The sequence below is a fragment of the Silurus aristotelis genome, assembly GCF_946808225.1.
Source record: "Silurus aristotelis genome assembly, chromosome: 6".
Classification (NCBI taxonomy): domain Eukaryota; kingdom Metazoa; phylum Chordata; class Actinopteri; order Siluriformes; family Siluridae; genus Silurus; species Silurus aristotelis.
The window spans coordinates 4,635,702-4,655,545 of NC_139579.1; the positions used below are offsets into that span (position 1 = coordinate 4,635,702).

The 19,844-nt window shown below is 38.1% G+C and overlaps 2 protein-coding genes across 2 annotated transcripts in view; both read right to left on the reverse strand.

Moving 5' to 3' along the window:
* Positions 1-10,396, reverse strand: part of tent4a (terminal nucleotidyltransferase 4A) — a 19,081-nt gene extending 8,685 nt beyond the window's left edge. The window contains exons 1-9 of the mRNA XM_083544275.1: positions 9,261-10,396; positions 7,036-7,159; positions 5,585-5,631; positions 4,640-4,760; positions 4,418-4,525; positions 3,208-3,336; positions 1,966-2,179; positions 524-650; positions 343-440 (exon numbers count right to left, since the gene is read on the reverse strand). Of these exons, the coding sequence (XP_083400401.1) occupies positions 343-440; positions 524-650; positions 1,966-2,179; positions 3,208-3,336; positions 4,418-4,525; positions 4,640-4,760; positions 5,585-5,631; positions 7,036-7,159; positions 9,261-10,090 (1,798 nt within the window). The 5' untranslated portion in view covers positions 10,091-10,396. The remainder of the gene's footprint in view (positions 1-342; positions 441-523; positions 651-1,965; positions 2,180-3,207; positions 3,337-4,417; positions 4,526-4,639; positions 4,761-5,584; positions 5,632-7,035; positions 7,160-9,260) is intronic.
* Positions 10,397-12,767: 2,371 nt separating this feature from the next.
* On the reverse strand, positions 12,768-19,707 carry srd5a1 (steroid-5-alpha-reductase, alpha polypeptide 1 (3-oxo-5 alpha-steroid delta 4-dehydrogenase alpha 1)). The gene is made up of 5 exons (XM_083544450.1): positions 19,282-19,707; positions 17,767-17,933; positions 17,346-17,447; positions 16,548-16,698; positions 12,768-15,045 (listed from the first exon to the last, which is right to left on the reverse strand). The coding sequence occupies exons 1-5, from the start codon at positions 19,599-19,601 to the stop codon at positions 14,979-14,981; spliced, it is 807 nt and encodes a 268-aa protein (XP_083400576.1). The 5' UTR covers positions 19,602-19,707; the 3' UTR covers positions 12,768-14,978.
* Positions 19,708-19,844: the final 137 nt, after the last annotated feature.

Consider the following 19,844-nt stretch of genomic DNA (forward strand, 5'->3'; position numbering starts at 1 on the left):
TTTTGTCTGTATACTACATTTCAGCTCAGACATAAAGAAGATCAAATGTTCACCTTTATGCAAATCCTGGATTCCCCCACGGCTGCCGTCCTCACGCACACCAAACTCCAACCTAATAAAGACCGTCTGATATATTTACACTCATTAAAGAGGCGTCAAGGGACTGGCTAGTGGACATACTGCTGAGCGAGCGAGACGAACTCCTGACATGCTGCAGAGATCCCATTAGATCTGCTACCCTCATCAGATTGTAATGAATCTGCTGCTGAATCTCTCAGTGAGCTTTGCAACCAGCCTGAACCTTTCCTCCTGAGAGGAGACCGAGTGTCCTTTAAATCGTACCGTTACTCCTGTTGGGTCGCTTGCTTCCCCACTTGTTGACGATCCACTCCCTGTAGTCGATCACTTCCTGGGTGACTTTGATGATGCGTCCCAAAGTGCTGTGGTGAAACATCATGAAGACCAATTAAAATAAAAAAATTGATTCGTTAGCTGTTCTGGCGGAACGCGAGTGTTGCCTTACCTGTCGCTGTCCTTGTTGGGGTAGGAGTTTGCCAGGGGTGACACTGCATGGCTGAGGACGATGTAGGCGTAGTCGAACACGTGTTTCACCTGCATGGCTCCGTACGAGCTCCTGCCCACATCGTTACCTGAAGCAGAAAAAAAAAAAAACTCTATAAATCACGAATAGGAAACAGTAAATCCAGTGTACACCCAGAAACACCGACCAGACAGAACATCATGACATTATACTATTACGAGCGGTGAAGTGAACAACACTGATTATCTTTTCATCATGGCACCTGTTAGAGTATGAGATATTTATTAGGCAGCAAGTGAAGATTTTGTTCTCAAAGAGCATAAGGATTTGAGCAAGTTTGACAAATTGTGACGTCTAGACGACTGGATCAGAGCATCTCCAAAACTGCAGCGCTTTTTTTTTTTTTTTTTAAAAAGAGTCTTTTAAAAATTATTTAAAACCCTATAAGACCATTAAGTTTATTAATTAAATTTAAATTTTTAATGACATCAAAAACACACACAAGTACGTTGTTTGCTACTGTCCTGAACCGAGCACTAAATTCTTTTTCTTTTCTTTTCTCAAGCCAAGTATCGCTAAAAAACTCATAGCTGAAAAATCCGTTTTACGTCTGTGGTACAATCCGGAAGAGATTCGCTCCAATACCAGAAAGCTGATTGGCTGTTGCGTGTGGGTCTCATTTGTATGTTTTTTTGTAAATTATACTTGGGCTCATGAAAGAAAAAAAATACAACAAAAACGTAAAAACATTCTACGGGATCATTTCAATGAGCGTTATATCTAGGTCTTCATTTTCAAAGGTTCACGTGGCGCCGTTCAAAATTTTATAAGACCTAGAACAGTCTTCGATGGGTCAGGACACGATATTAGGCAGGTGGTCATCATGGTATGCCTGATCGATGGAAGTTCTGCTATAATCATAAAAACTGCTTTGTGCTCATCCTAGGATTTATCCTCATTCACTGTTTACTCATGTTGAACATTTTAACACTCTCTTACACACGTCTATAGTTGTATAATGTTTGTATAACGTTTAATATTCATCTATCGGGTGTCTATCAGGGTTTCACGAGCCTCCTGAAGATTTTTCTCACAAGATAAATTTCTGAGAGTTCATACTTTCCCATATCGTTTTTTTCTTCCACTTATAAACATTGAATTAACAAAAGCATACACGTGCTGAACAAGGGTCAATGATGCGAAACATCGCAATTACATAGCATGGTGTGTGTGTGTGTGTGTGTGTGTGTGTGTGTGTGTGTGTGTGTGTGTGTTTTTGCTGTAGTATTTTAAGAGAGGGGAAAAAAAAAATTACAAATACAAATAAAAATAAAATAAATAAAAAAATTTATGGTATAAATTCTTGCTGTGGTGTAACGAAGGTTACTGATATTTGGAGCAAACATGAGTTTTGAATTTAGCACCTGGAAGAAGAGGGTCCTCGATGCAAAGCATGGACGGCCTGTAGCCATTGCTCATGGCTTTCATGATGTCCTCTTTGGCCATGTAGGCACCGCCGTTCTTTATCCTGATGCCGGTTTTCAGGTAGTTGAAATGGCGGCCGTACAGCTCGAAAAACTCGATGAGCAGAATGCCGAGGTTGGTGTTGGGAGTTCTGGCGTCGATTCGGGGGTGGAGCTATAACAAGAAGGGCCGATTGGTTAGTGACTGACGTAATGCTTCTTGGCGCAAGCCTGATTTTCCTGAATAATGTCTATATACACAATTACTGAGAGTTTGGATATGACTGGAAAGGATGAAAAAGTTTTTTGAGTGTGGTAATTATGAAGCACTGGAGAACACCCAAGTCAATTTTCAACACCAACTATTATGGCCAGACGTATGCAGACGCATGACCTTTATACCCATATGCGATTCTTCCTCAAACGGTTACCACAAAGTGTAATGTAGAGGTCGACCAACGGTTTTGCAGATGGATTTGCACTGAGATTGCTCTTTCCAGTTTACATCCGTTGCTGAAGCGGGAAAAAAAAAGTCAGCTGTCTTTACGATAGTAGCACTGACACCATGTGCTGTTTGTTTTTACACATTAAACTGCGCGCTGCACGGAGTGCGCTACATTTATTATTTATAATTTTTTTTATTATATAAATATACAAAAATAAATACACATAGGTTTGATCATCAGGTGTTCACATACCTTGTCTTTAAAAAAAAAAAAAAAAAAAAAAAAAAAAAACAACCACGATATTGTTAGTTTCTAATGCTCTTATGATTGAACAATAAGTAACTAATAAACTACTAGAAACTAGGGGTCATGGGTTTTGCCGATTATTCAGCACCGATAGTTGATTGCTGGAATTATCGTCAAAAATCCATGGTTTTTCCGGCTTGCATTCGTCCCTGGAGCAGCTGAAAAGGTTCTAAATAATTACGAGAGCGGCCTCTAGAGGCAAATCACTGACGCCACGTGCCGTTTGTTTTTACACAAGAGATTATTTATCATTTATTATTTATACAATTACATTTAATTAAATTAATCAAATATATATAATTTATTTTATTTTATTTATTTTTTTATCCAGTATCCATATTAAAAGTTTGATTACTCCGGTATCGACAAGTACGATCCAACCTAGCTATCGAGCTAAATCGGAAGTCTACTAGACACCCCTATCATAATAGATTTTACACCTTGCACCGACCTGCAGGAAGCTGATGACCATCAGTATGAGGCTGTAGGAGCTGATGCCTCCAGTAAACACCTCGTTCAGATCCCTCTGCAGGAGGAACTGCTTCAGCACGAAAATCAAGTAAGGCAGCACGGTATACTTCTGCCAAGGAGAAGAAAAAAGATGCTTCAGAAAAAACGAACACACACACACACTGTAGAAGAGGCTTATTTTACACGAGACCGAGCCATCTGTTTGAAGCAGCAGGAACGTTTTGGCTGGGATTCAGACCAGAAGAGGTGCGACGACCGGCGCGGGGAAAAAAATTCAGACACAAGGTACAGCTCATTGTACGCTTATTCCTCTTCTAGACTGTGTACTGGGAAAATTCTAGCAAACTGCCAGCGGGTTTGCTAATGCTTCAAGTCAAACTCTACCTGTTAACACTGCCCGAGAAGCGAGCCGAGTGCTACGAGGAACGACAGAATGAGGTTATGGTATGCATTTCAAAGAAAACAGAGTCAGTAATGACGGATAAGAAAATCCACAGGCTACATTCTATAATCTTGCCTCACACAAACCATGATGCTACACGCCCAGCCTCACTATGTTACACAAACAGACAATCAAACACAAATGCAACTACGTAGCTGACGGTGGTATTAGCATGAACGTTCAAGCTTTGGAATCTGTAAAAGAGTTCTCGAGCCTGAATACTTTCCCTGGGCATGAACAGAAAATCCTGGGAATAAAACGGGAATTTCATTCATCTCATGCACACATCTTATGACCAAACAAAATGTTGATATTTATGCTTGCCTATGATTTATAATGAATATGTTTGCATAAATAATACAGCTCATCCAAATTTCCCAAAATTTCCAATGAATTCCCATAAAACTCCTATAAATTCCTGGTAAGTTTTCAACTTGAAATATGTCCAAAATCCCCAACACGACGTTCCCATAAAAAGTTTTCCGGCTCTCCGCAACCCTGTGTGTGCGAGTAGGAGGATTGGATGAGAACGACTGGAGAGAATAAAGGAATAAAACGCTCGTCCATCATTCTGTGCGAGGAAACCATTAAACCGACATGTCAATGAAGGAAGTGGGAACACAGTCAAACCACGAATACGCAAATCTGAAATTAAGCACTTTAGAGCCTCTGCCTTGATAAATTGTCATTTAGTACTTGGGCACTTTGCAGAATAAAATAATTGAGGAGGAAATACATTTAAATTTACCTTCACGTAATCCTTGATGAAACGGGCAGCTTTAACTCCAGTCTCTACGTTAAAACTGATGTCCACTTTGACATCTGTTTCCTGATCGGTCAGTTTAATAATTGGTACCTGCGTTAAAAAAAACAAACCAAAAAACAAAACCGTTAAGAGAACCAGTCAGGAGAAACCCAATCCATGTTAAACTGTAAGCGCTGCCCCTAGTGGTGAAAGTGTGTCTCTCACCGTAGCTTTGTCGAGTACTTTGATAGAGAATGGCTCGGCCACGTTATTTTTCCGGAGGGCCTGCTCCAACTGCTGCAGGGGCGGTCTGTCCCATTTTCCAAACACCACCAAGTCAATGTCACTGCACAATACACAACTTAGATTTACCCTTTCAGAGATGTTACAGCAGCAAGATACTAGACCAGACAGTCCAAGTTAGTGCTCGCTGGACAACCAGACCAGTCAAGGTTGATATACCATGATGCACCATGACGTTATTGCTGAGGGGTCAAGAAACCATAAAATAAAATACACCACAGCAGTGCTTGAAAATAGGAAAAGCCATCAAATGTACTAGAAGAAAATCCAAAAACATTAAAACAACATTATAGAATCATCGATATGATGAAGGTTTTTATATGGAAGTGTTTATTTAAGAGTCATGAAAGGAGTCTCCAATGTCCGGATATGTAACTTTCCTCAGGAGAGAGGATTTTTGCTTTCTGGGAGACCAGACAAGCTGCGTATTTAATTATATTAACGCCAGAGTAAAGACAGACAGACAGACAAGACCTGCATATCCTGCACTTTCAGGCTTATACTGTATAGCACTGTTCTTTAAACCACAAATTAAGCTCTGTACAAAGTGCATCCACAAACAGCACGTTGCTCCTGAGATTTTTAGTGCCATTTTAACGTAACAAACCGCAGGTAAACAAATTATAATGCCGCACACATATATACTGCTATTGCTTCAGCGGACGTTATACCCCTAATCGCTTTTAAACCAACGCCCCCAGGAAATAAATGGAAACAAACAAACAAATTTTATAACGATAATGCGTTTTTGAAAATTGATACAGTATCGCCAAATACAATATCGCGATACTTACGTGTACCAATATTTTGTTGCACCCCTAATAGACAGACAGATAGACAGACAGATAGATAGATTCGCTAACTTACCTGGTTGGGAGGTAGAGTCCAGTGCTAAAGCTGCCGAATATCTGAACCTGGGCAAACGGAGAGACGAAATGAAAATCTTACCGTCACAAAATTCAGGCTTCTGGAGTAATGATTAAAAGCTGCTTTTTTTACTACTTATATATCCTTCAGACCGAATAAAGAAGCACCTTATAGCCAGCTGTTTTGGTGCAACCAGAAGGTTTTCATCTAATGTTCAGTGCACAAGAACTAGCTTTTGCGACATCCAACTGAGAACATGGATGAAACTCAAGACGTCTGGCGAGACAGAATGAAAACTTATGGTATTTAAAAAAACATAAAAAAGAAAAAAAATTCACTCCAAATATGTTTCTCGGCTCCGAGCTCTAATTGAATGCGGACTGTTAGATTGAATTCTTCTGGTTGCGTTCTTTTCTGTGAACCATTAGATGAATTCACACAAACAAAAGTGTTTGAACAAAAGCTTTTAAACAAAACAGAAAAATGGGTTGCCATTTAACAAAAAGAAACACAATATAATTACTGATGGTGAGCTTAGAGGTTAAGATGTGGGACTCCTGAGTAGAAGGTCATAAGCTCAAATCCCAGCGCCACTAAACCACCCATACCCTTGAGCAAGGCCCTTAACCCTCAAATTCCCAGTTGTGGGAATGAGCTAAGTCGCTCTGGATAAGGGCATCTGCCAAATGATATGAAAATAAATGTAACCATAAATGTCTGAAAATAAAGGTACATTATATGGACAAATTTGTGGACACCTGACCATAAGATTTGTTTGTGCTTTTTTTTTAACATTCCATTCCACATTTAGTCCCCACTTCCTGTTACAATAACCTCTACTCTTCTGGGGAGATGTTCCACCAGAAGAGGAATCCTGGGGTGAGGTCAGTGATCACATTCAACCCAAAGGTGATCAATAGGGTTGAGGTCAGAGCTCTATAGAAAAAGAACTCATTTAAAGCAGATCTTCATGGAGCTTGTTTTGTGCACAGGGGCACAGTCATGCTGGAACAGGTTTGGATCTTCTAGTTCAAGTGTGTGGAAAATGGCATGCATCCTAAAAACATCCTACACAATTGTGTGCCAAACTTTGTGGTACCAGTTTGGAGTCAGGTGTCTCACGCCAGGTGTCTCAGTACTTTTGTGCATATAGTGTATGGTGTTGCTCAAATCATAAATGTAATAATTGTATTAATTGGGAAAAAAATGAAAAAAAAAAAAAAAAAAACCACTTCAGCAGAAAGGCTGCTTCACTTCACAGTAGCCTGTTGTGGATTATTTTCCTATAACGGCACACCCCAATCACATGAAAGCAGTCTCTACCTTAAAAAAAGTCAATAAGGCATTCAGCAAAAAAAAAATTTTTAATAAAAAATGAATATACATCATCTGACGCTATAACGCAAGACTGTATACAAGTAAAGCTTAAAGGAACCGGTCGTTTCGCTCACGTCAGCACTTGGCCACAGCTCCTTGATGACTGACTCGATTCGGTCGACTACCTCTTGCCTCATGGTGGCCTCTTCGGGTCGAGGAGACATGAAGTTGTAGAAGTCTATAATCTCCTCGTGAAGCCTTGGGCGAATGGAGAAAGAACAAAAATCAGGCCACGGATGAAAATCCATCCGCTATTACAGCGCTGCGCTTTTCATCTAAAAAGATACAGATGCTGCGAATACAAACCTCTGTGTTTAAAAATAATTAAGAAACACAAACGAGCACATCTGCTTAAAAAAAAAAATACTTTAAAATATGAGTCAAAACGCATCAAATGGTGTTTTCCACGTACATGTGGAATGCATGTGTTCACTCTAATCTCAATGTAAAAAAAGAAAAAAAAAGAATGAAAAAATCGTTTTTTATGATCCAGGAAACCAGGAACAGATCGAAAAAGGAAAACCCAAGTCCGTTGCCATCGCCTCCTTGGATTTTAACCATTCCCAAAAATCCGCTCGTCCGGTCCAGCTGTGCACGTCTTAAACACGGGTTAAACCCTTATATATGGTGAACGGTGGCAAACTTGGGAGACGTTAACGTGTAAAAGGCGCAATATTCCTGCATTGTCATTTGAACCGATCACGTCAAATTCACAAATCTTAAACTTAAGCAAACGGGAAATAAGATAGCGATCTGCATAAATAACAAAAATCCACTATAATCCTAATGTACACGGTTACAGAAAATTGGACTATGGTACATTTTCCTGACGGCGGTTTGTACAAATCGTGTCCGAACTTGGCAGATAGGAATGTCTTCCCATGTTAAACTAATCCAGTCCAAATAGGGCTTGAGTTGAATTCGTTTAATAGACGGAAGCTTAAAGTGTTAAACAGCATGTCCTTGTTAGAAACGAATTTTATTTCTTTGTATGATGGGAATCTGGACCTCATTGAAGATTAAACCCAATACGATCTTAAGACAAAAAAAGGTGGTCAAGACCGAAATTCCTGCACGGAAGCAGTTTGGTACTTGGTTCAGCGATTGGATTGTCACATTAATGTTGAGGGGGAAAAAAAATAAAAAATAAAAACACGTAATGACATCTCATCGTCTTGACCACCTTTTTTCTTTCTTAAGATCGTATTGGGTTTAATCTTCGATGAGGTCCAGATTCCCATTATACAAAGAAATACGAGAATAAAATTTGCAGCAAAAACGTAACGTTTTTTAGTGTTATATTTTTATTTCACTACAAATCCTAATAAAATGTCTTCTAAGAAATTCATTGATGGTGCTGGAAAAAAGTAAAGAGAATTACCATGGAAACCAAGAAGGTTACGAGCGTGTTGTTCGCCTCACACTCGCAATCAACCACTACCACATGAGTGTGTTAAATGATGTTTACCGTACGGTAATTTGCGGTGTATTTATTTGTTTGTTAAAATAGGCTACAGATTTTTATAAGTGCAGAAATAAGCGATCGAATGAGATCTCCGAACGGATTAAATCGCTTTTACATTCGTTTTAATGGGGAAAATCGGTTCGAACGTACGAGCAAATGGACCTACAAGCAATTTTTACGAACGAATTATGATCGTACAACGGGGTTTTACTGTACCGTGATTAGAAAACCGAGGTACGTACCAGGAATTTTGTGTACCGTTACACTCCTAATGCAGTATAGGACCATATAATATGTGTCTCCAATTTTTGTATGTTTTTGGTAAATAGATGTATATTGACCTTAAATTTAAGGATTTCAATTGCTTTGAAATATAGAAATTAGCCAAATGTACCAAAAAAATTTTACTTGCTAGTAACACATTTTTTATACATACACACACACACACACACACACACACACACACACACACACACACACACTTATATATATATATATATATCTCCTATAAAGTAGGAATTAGCCAGTTAGCTTGGAGTTAGCGTTACTAGCAAGTAGTATTTTATTTATTTATTTTACATTTGAAGGTTTTTTGGGTTCTTTGTATATTTATTCATTCACACATTGGCCTTTAAATATATATAAAACAAAAAAGGTCCATTTACATCCAGTGAATTCTCTAAAAACTGACAGCTAATCTGGTTCGGCTAACCGGCTCACGTGCAAAGCTAATCACGTAAATAATAACATCTAAACAAGTAAACAAAATACCAAACATCAGCAACTCAATAGAATAAGCAGGTGATGTGGAAGGGGACTGCAGTAAACGCTCACCCGATGAGTCCTGGGCTGTAGGTCCTGGTTCTCCACAGTATAACAGGACTGTGGTTAGCGTTGCTCCAGGTGGACAGAAGATAGTTGATCCCGTAAGTACTCGCTTTATTTTCATTTTTCCTCCGACCCGGGTGATGATGAAGATGATGAAGAGGATTGTGAAGATGATGGTGATGATGGTTGTATTTGCTGAATCCCGGATTGCGCTTCATGCAGTTCTGCTGGAAATCCGGCTGTTGCTGCTGATGATCGTGATGAAGATCGTTCTGAAGATGGTGGTTGAGATGATGACGACTGTGATAGTGACAGTGATCGCGAAGATGATTCTGGTAGACGCTGTTCAGATCGCTCAGCGTGAAACACAGGCGGTTGGTGTTGGTCTCGGTAGCCCTTATGGCGGATGAGGAGGAGGAGAAGGAGGAGTCCATCCTCGGGGAACCGTGCTCCTTGGGTGACATCTCACCAGGGTTTGGAGGAGGTGTCATTGCGCTAACGTTATTATTATTGTTCATCGATAGCGTCGCGAAGGAGCTGCGGATGTTCGTTTTGTTCGCGTTGCCCTGGTGAGAAGATGAAGATGAGGAGGAGGGAGGAGGAAGACGAGGCGGATGGTGGGTGCTGGATGAAGACCCGGGCTCGCCGCACGCATCTTTCCCCTGGGTTTTATTACACACGTCGCAAAGCTCAGCGTTGACACACAGCTCTTGATCTTGGCGATGATGGTGAGCAGAGTTAGTCCGGATTCCCTGAGATGTCTCCCACACATGCATCCATAACGCATTAGCGGGTCCTTTCTGTTCCGGCTGAATCCAGGCGACCCTCGGATCCATTCAAAAAAAAAATCCCACTAGCCTACTGTAGCATAGCGAGCTTGTCCAGTCAGGAGAAAACACACCCAGTTCTCTTGAGTCTTCCTAAAACGTCCTATAGACCGAAAGCGGTTTTCTTTTACCGGGACACGCGGTTACATGAAGAAGAAGAACGTGGAGCTCAGTACAGGAGAGGAGCCGAAATCTGAAGACCAATCAGGGCTCTGTTCCCTCCTGTCGGCTTGGGAGAGAGCGGATTCAATATGGCGACCTCCCATCACTCCTATTTAGCAAGCCTGAGGAGTCCCACAGCAAGCACGAGCAGCCTTAAACACACATACACACACTTACATAGTAATTATTTCTTACCAAGTTTTCCTTGTAAAGAACAGTCAAATGTCCTCACAAAAGTCTCACCAACATTTCAAAACACACACTAGGACCTGACATGATAAAGATGTTATTTAATACAATGTCTGCACTTCTCTAATCATAACCTCAAATGTCCTTACAATATTGAATTGGCCAAATAATCTTGATCCTCACCAAGATTTGAACACACACACACACACACACACACACACACACACACACACACACACACACACACACTTACATAGTAATTATTTCTAACCAAGTTTTCCTTGTAAAGAACAGTCAAATGTCCTCACAAAAGTCTCAACAAGATTCAAAACACACACTGGGACCTGATATGATAGAGATGCTATTTAATACAATGTCTGCACTTCTCTAATCATAACCCAAAATATCCAGTCAAATGTCCTTACAATATCAAATTGGCTAAATAATCTTTATCCTCACTAAGATTTAAACACACACACACACACACACACACACACACACACACACACACACAGTAATTATTTCTAACCAGGTTTTCCTTGTAAAGAACAGTCAAATGTCCTCACAAAAGTCTCACCAACATTTCAAAACACACATTAGCACCTGACATGATAAAGATGCTATTTAATACAATGTCTGCACTTCTCTAATCATAACCTCAAATGTCCTTACAATATCGAATTGGCCAAATAATCTTCATCCTCACTAAGATTTAACACACACACACACACACACACACACACACACACACACACACTTGCATAGTAATTATTTCTAACCAAGTTTTCCTTGTAGAGAACAGTCAAATGTCCTCACAAAAGTCTCAACAAGATTCAAAACACACACTAGGACCTGATATGATAAAGATGCTATTTAATACAATGTCTACACTTCTCTAATCATAACCTCAAATATCCAGTCAAATGTCTTTACAATATCAAATTGGTTAAATAATCTTGATCCTCACCAAGATTTAAACACACGCGCGCACGCGCACACGCACACACACACACACACACACACACACACACTTACATAGTAATTATTTTTGACCTTTTTTTTTTTGCCTGGTAGAGAACAGTCAAATGTCCTCACAAAAGTCTTAAGATTTCAAAATACACACTAAAGACTTGCAATTAACATGATAAAGATGCTATTCAATACAATGTCTGCACTTCTCTAATCATAAACTCAAATGTCCTTACAATATCGAATTGGCCAAATATCTTGATCCTCACCAAGATTTAAACACACGCACAGACACACACACACACACACACACACACACACACACACACACACACACACACACACACACACACACACTTACATAGTAATTATTTGTAACCTTTTTTTTATGCCTGGTAGAGAACAGTCAAATGTCCTCACAAAAGTCTCACCAAGATTTCAAAAACACACACTAAGGACTCGAAATTAACATGATAAAGATGCTATTTAATACAATGTCTGCACTTCTCTAATCATAACCTCAAATATCCAGGCAATTGTCCTTACAATATCGAATAGGCTAAATAATTTTGATCCTCACCAAGATTTAAACACACGCACACACACACACACACACACACACACCCACTTACATAGTAATTATTTTTAACCTTTTTTTTTTTATGCCTGGTAGAGAGCAGTCAAATGTCCTCACAAAAGTCTCATCAAGATTTCAAAACACACACTAAGGACTTGCAATTAACATGATAAAGATGCTATTTAATACAATGTCTACAGTTCTCTAATCATAACCTCAAATATCCAGTCAAATGTCCTTACAATATCAAATTGGCTAAATAATCTTTATCCTCACTAATTTAATTACCCTCATGAGGGACTCTCCATTTACATGGTATTAACTGTATTTTTAATTGTTTTTTAATAAGTTCTACTTTTAGAGAACAGCCAAATGTCCTCACAAAATCAAATTGGTTGGACATTTATATCTTGAGTCTCACCAAGATTTAACCACACCCACGAGTTTACTAGGACACTCATTTGACATAAGTATTGCTAATTAATACAATGTCTTTAGGTGTAGTTATAAATACTACACCTAAACCTTAAAAAAAAAGTTATATTATACAGTAGGTTTATTATATTGTGTTTTGAAGTATCTGTCCCACACTGTCTTGTATTGCTGTGGTCTTTTGTCTTGCACTGTTTGCACTGGGTTGTGGCAAGGACAACTTATTTTAGACCTTAGCTCTATGTTCTGTTAAGTAGCTCTATGTTGTTTTATGTAGCACCAGGGTTCTGGAAAAAAACCCATCTCATTTTACTGTGTGCTGAGTCAGCTATATATGGTTGAAATGACAAAAATAAGTTCCTTGATAGGACAAATTTATTGAAACAAACTGTACATGTACATTATTATACAGGAAAATTCAAGCAAATCTTTAAATGTGAACTTAGGCACCAGTGGCATCAACCAGTTTCCTCAAACTGCAGGGAATTAAATGTCTTCTGAAGAAAGTCTTTTGGGATATTGCTGAGAACCTCCTGAAGTTCTCAAATGTTCGTGGCTTTGTCCTGTACACCTCCTCCTTTGCGTAGCCCCACAGGAAAAAAATCATGGATTGAGATCTGGACTTCTTGGTGGCCATTCATGAGGTATAAATAAACTTGCCAGGTTCTATACCCATTAAACATTGGCTAATTAATTTTCATCCACCCTGTATATTAGGTTAACACACCAGCAGAGACAAGATCTGCTCTTCTCCAGATGAATTAATCCCACCTGTTCCTGCTTCTCCATCTCAGAGTGTCCCCAAGTCAAACAGTGCTGGCATGAGAGACGAATGGAATCTGCCAATCCGTTTCTTTTATAGGATGATGGAGAAAAGACCTCCTTTATGTCACCATTAAAATGATTTAATTTGCTTTATTTTCTTTCTAGTTCAATATATTAAACAAATTAATTAACATTTATTTCCCATTCATCAAAAACTAAACAGAGCGAGATTTGTCAACAGCAGCGAGCTCAACCTAATTACTCGTCTCATTCATGTTTATACCTTTAATCTTGCGTGTTACTGCAATTCCCCATTCTTTAACATCTTATTGTTTTGGAATAACCTTCTGCCTGCATAAAGCCTCCTTCAAAACCATAAAACCACCACACAAAAATCATTCCTAGAATCCTATCGAGTGAGCATAGGCTTCAAACGATAATGATATTAGAGAATTTTCAAAATGCATAGAAACACAGTGTAGAACACCTGCAAAACATCTGGCTTGTAATAGTCCAGGCTTTACATTAAGCCTGTTTAGATGCCTATATTTAAATGTATACGACCGTAAAAATACTGTAGGCCACATATTGGGTACAGCAGGATATTTTCAGTAGGTTTATGCTTAATGACAGGCTTCAGTAAACATTTTAACAAAACTCATTATTATGATCTTGGGAAGAAAACCTGGGCAAAGCTCTGGCAACACATATTCAAAGTTTATTCAAAAACATGTAACTTCTCAACTCTTAGCTGAAGATGTCACAAGATAGCAGAGATACCCATTTCACTGCAGCATAACACAGAGAGTCCTTACTTAAAGCAAGCTAGTACAAGAGGAGGTTCCAAGCGGGGCAAGTGCCTCAACCCGTTCAAAAAAGTGGTAATAAGCCTATAAAATGCTAGCGAGATGCCATGTTATGTTGAACTGCAATGAACTGAGACACACACGATTAGCATAGATATTGGAGAATACCCAATACACTATATCTATCATGGGAATGAAGCAAACCTCCGGTCAATGAGGCGAACTCAACATAATAATGTATGAGCTATAAATACTATCAAATAAACAATAAACTATACTAAAACAAATCGAAATAATCGTAATAACGTATGTATTTTGTATTAAGTAATAAAAAAAAAAAAACATTTATAATAAAAAAATAATAATAAAAATAATAATTCATTGGCCCGAGTCCAGTGCACATCATGTAGACTCGTTACGGTCGATGACTAGCTCGCGCCTAATAAATTCACTTAAATAAATAATAAATATAACTTTTGTATTAAATAAAATTACAATACATTTAAAATGTTTAAAATTAGACCCTATAATTTTTTCCTTATGAGAAAGCCAGTGTCAACAGTGGTGAGGAAAAAAACGACCTGGTATGAGGAAGAAACCTTGAGAGGAACAAGACTCAAAATGGAACCCATCCTCATTTACGTGATAACGACATCAGAGATTTAGAGGATGTCACCGTTGAGAGACAAACTTAATTTCACAAAGTGTTTTTGTATTGTAAATTGTAAAAAAAAAAAAAAAAAGTTAATCTTTTTGAGAAGAATTCGTTTCCTAACTTGTGTTAAAACTTTTTTTTTTTTACGATTTGACAGTGTTAAGGGTATTACTTACCTGAATGAGAAAGAGGCTGTAATGAATTTAGGATTGTAATAAGGTTTTTGTTGTGCGAGTTCATCGATATTAATTTGGTCTCGGTGCCTGTAGTGATTCTCAAATGATTACCTTTCTGCAGTGTTTTCGGTCGCAAACAGTAAATGAGTTCTATATTCTCATTTCTTCACAACACAAATGGAATCAGAGCTTTCCTTGATTTGGGGTAGTCCTCAAATTTCTTGAAATACCACCTGTAGGACAAAATGGATAAAAGTAAATGTGGACATGAACAGAGGCTGCAAAACAGCATTGAACTAAAATACTATTCAAAATCATAAACTGGATCACCAAATATTACAGAAGCCTATAAATTTGAAAGAAAAAGTTATCTATAAGTGATCATATTAGATGGTTTCGAGTTGGATTTTTCCTTGTGATGTCATTTAACAACTACACTAAAAAAAACTTACGTGGACACCTGACCATCTGACAATTAGATTGGTATGTGTTTTTTGAACATCTCATTCAACATGTAGTGCCCATTTGCTGTTATAATAACCTCCACTCTGAACCTCTATCCTGGGAAGATCCTCCACTATATTCAAAACTCATTTAGCTATAAGAGTGTTAGTTAAGTCAAGTACTGATGTAGGTGAGGTGAGGAGGCCTGGGGTGCAGTCAGTGCTCCAATAATGTGTTCAGTAGTGTTGAAGTCAAGATTTTCCACTCCAATTCATGTAAACCATATTTTTAAGGAGCTGACTTTGTGCACAGGGGTATTGGTCATGCTGGAATCCTATACAATTATATACAACAGTTCGGGGAAGAAACACATATGGCTGGAAAAAGTCAGGTGTCCCAATTTGTTTGTCTGTATAATGTATATTGGTGTATATTATATATAGAATTACATTATATGTAATAGGAAGCTGTAAATTTCCCCACTGTGGGACGAATAAAGGTTTATCTTATCTCTTATATCAGAAGTATATTTTTGTATAGGTACTAATTGAAGGTAGAAAATAAGGCACATTTGTAGAGGCCACAAAATCTTGATCGAACTTTCGCCTCTTGACATTGAGGTTAAAGCTTTGTGGAACATACTAAATATAAAAAAAAAAAAAAGAAAAATAAATAAATATATATACACACACTATATTGCCAAAAGTATTGGGTCACCTGACCTTTCCTGCTATATGTGTGGTTCTTTTCCAAACTGTTACCACAAATCTAAAGGCTCTCAATTGTACAGGGCGTCTTTAGATGGCGCTATAATAAAATTTACATTCACTTGAACTTGGAAACCCAAACCTGTTCCAGCATGGCGATGCTTCTGTGCACAAAGTGAGCTCCTTGAAGATCTGGTGTACATGCTTTGGAGAGGAAGATCTTGGTTGGTCTGCTATAGAGCTCTGATCTCATCTCTACTGAACACCTTCGGGATGAATGTGAACGCTGACTGCACCCCAGGTTTCCTCACCTCACCTACATCAGAACCTGCCTTTCGTAACACCCTTGTGGCTGATGAACACAAATATCCATAAGCACACACCAAAATCTAGTAGAACATCTTCCCAGAAGAGTGGAGGAAACTGCTTAAAGATCACATCCAATACTTATGACCAGGTAACCCAATACTTTTGGCAATATAGTGTAAGAAAAAGGTAAAAAGGGAACATTTGCTTGTCGCTACATCACATGTTATAGTGAATGTAAGGTAACCAGGAAAAACCCACATACAAGTTTATCTTACTTGTGGTGGGAGATAGCCCGGCTGGAGAGAACGATGAAGGTGAAGAAAGCGAAGGCGAAGCTGTGGACAGAGTGAGCGGCCAGAGCGAATCCAGCCCATTCCACAATCTCACCCAAAAAATTTGCACCGGACACATACTCGAACACTCCACCTACAGATGACATACTACATTATTCTCTGTGTAGCAATAGATAGCTAGAATTTTTTACCTCTTTGTCCATGCTAAATACAGTAATCCCCCGTTTATCGCGTTGGTTACGCTCAAAAACCGCCCGCGATAAACAAAAAAATACGCAAAAAAAGAAATGCTATTTTATGTATACAGTACTGTACCGTAATAACATTTACTTCATTTTATAATCATTAATTATATTTTTATTTCTACATTTTATTCCTTTAACATAAAACTCCATAAAAATAATTCCCTATAAGTGTTTTGGTCTATCGTGAGAGAGCGGGAAAATCAACCAAACTAATCAGTTATTTGGCAAATGCAATTCCTTGATAAACCTGAAGGAGCGCCAGATTCGACCCGCGGTAAAGCGGAAGATTACTGTAACTCGTTTTGCAGATTATAAATAAAACGATCATTCAAGGATCATTGAATTCAACTATTAGACAAGTCTTTTGAGTTCTGTAATACGGAATCATGTATTCGTTTTAATTATTTATATATCAGTGTGGTGAGAAGATTCTTTAATTAATTGATTGATATTTTAACATTCTATTATTCTTTTTTTGATTATAGCTAAAAATTGTCTTATGCTATGTGGGTGTGATCGAGCAACTCTCTCTAACCTCTGGGTATCTTGTAGTCCGTTTCTCCTGGACTGCGCAGGTTCCTCAGAATTTGGTCAGAATGAAGGTTAATTATCCATCCAAGAAGCCACAGACAGGAGCCTGCATGAAAACGACCGAATTACAAATCCATCACATGACCCTCATTAGAAGCAGACCACAGTGATAAATGAGGTTTGTGCCTCAGAGAATAAAATACAATCTAATCAGATTGCCAGAGGTGTGGGATGATTTGTTAAAGCTTAATTCAATAAATAAAATAATATCAATAACAATGTGCAGTCATGTAGGATCAGTACAGACTTTCACCCGGTGACCAGCAGTGTAGATATCAGGACTCATCTGTCCTCTGTTTTATGCATCACCGCACCGCTCTTTCAGACAGTACGTGTAAAAAGAGGCTGCTTACTCTGTTACCCACCTGTGATAAAGCAGGGATGGGAAACCCAACCCTGAGGAAAGTCTGCATACTGGCTCAGGTATCTCACTTGCAGATATCCGTTATAAATGCAAAAGACAAATGCCAGAGCAAATGATGCAAACGGTGTAGGCTTTCCTCCTCGGATTAAAAACGGATATACGAGTGACCTGAATAGAAAAACAAAAAAATACAGTTTTATGGAATAATCTGAAGGTAGAACATTACAGACTGTAGTCAGGATAATCTCAGTGAATAATCCAAAGTTTAAGATCTTTCCATTTGACACACTCTTGTCTGTTTATGGGTGTACAGTAATCCTCTGTTCATTGTGTTACATTCCAAAACCGCCCGCAAAAACAAACAAAAGAAAAAGTGATAAACGGACAGCACCACATAAATGCTATAAATTTTAAGTATACAGTAGTGTACTGTATTTACATTTTACTTTATTAATACATTTTATTATCTCAACATAAAACTCAATAAAAACTAAGTGTTTTTAATCTATCGTGCTCTCCGCGAGAGAGCAGCAAAAATCAGCAAAACGAATTATTTATGTGGCATAATGCAATTCCGTGAAAAAACGGGCGGCGCCAGATTCGAACCGCGGTAAAGCGGAAGATTACTGTATGTGTATGTATGTGACAAATTATGTGCAATTGTGATTATGCACCATAAAAAAACCTAGAAACAACACAAATTAGTGCAAAATGAAGAAAAAGTATATACATTTTTGGCAGACACGCTTATCCAGAGCAAACTCTTACAGATGAGCATTAGGGGCCTTGCTCAAGGGCCCAGCATTGACCTGGAATAAAAAATGTTTATAAAAAAAAATAATAATAAATAAAATAATAATAATAATAATAATAAAATATATATATATATATAAAAATACAAAAATACAAATTTCTATTAAAATAATAGTAAAAAAAAAAAAAAAATATATATATATATATATATATATATTTTTTTTTTTTTTTATTATTATATATATATACACACCATACAATAAAAAAAAATGCATTTATAATTAGAAAAGGCCAAATATGATCATAATTATTGGATCAATGTTAGGTGTTATAATTAAATAAAATATAACATAATATTAACACTTCATAATATTTTCTGGATTTAACAATTATGAAATAAACCTTTTTAAAAGTTTTTTTTAATATGCATTTCGTGCAGAATTGTTTAAGAAAAGACAGTATCTTGAGTTTCCTCCGGTTCTCTGGTTTCCTCCAACCTCCCCCACACTAGCAGGTGCACTGGTGACTATAAAATTGCCCCTGTGTATAAAAAAAGTGTATGAAAGATCTTTATCCAGGGGTAATTCCTGCCTTTCACCCAGCATTCCCAGGATAAGCTGTGGATTCACCACAACCCTGACTGGGATAAACTTCTGCCATGAATGAATGAATGGGTGAATTGGCTCAAGTGCATAAATGTATGAATGAATGAAAAAATAATTATAATATTAAATATGTGTAATGAAATTCCACCACCTCTTACCTTTGAACATAATGGCAAAAGTACATGCATAGAAGAAGCTGGTTAGGAAGGTGTGATATCTTCAAGGCTGAAGCCCAGAATAATAAACACACAGGCACAAGCAACGCAGGGAGCTCTTGAACAAACCAAGCCACTTTAACATTCACCGGAAACCCATATTTACTCGAGGTGTACCTGCCGTAAGGTACATTCTCAAAGAGCAAAGTCAAACCTGTCAGAAGAGCCAAGAGCATCATTAAATATGAGAGACAGTCCAAAATATAAAGTTCCTCTTCCTCCGAGGTAAACAGCATCTCCACAATTCTGTCCATGAACTCCATGAGAAGTGATAAGAGCACCTCAAATTACTGTAGTTTCTCGCGATAGTATCGATAACAACGATTTGTATTAGATCGATACTTCGGTTGATCATGTCTACCTAGGAGCTCCTCCTCTGTCTCCTGCTCCGCATTTTCCACCAATCAACGCGTGGTAGGCGGGACTTGTGTTCAGAAATGGACCAATAGGATGAACGCGTTGGGCATTTTTGTTATTTCTAAGCCACTCGGCATTTTTTATTGCAT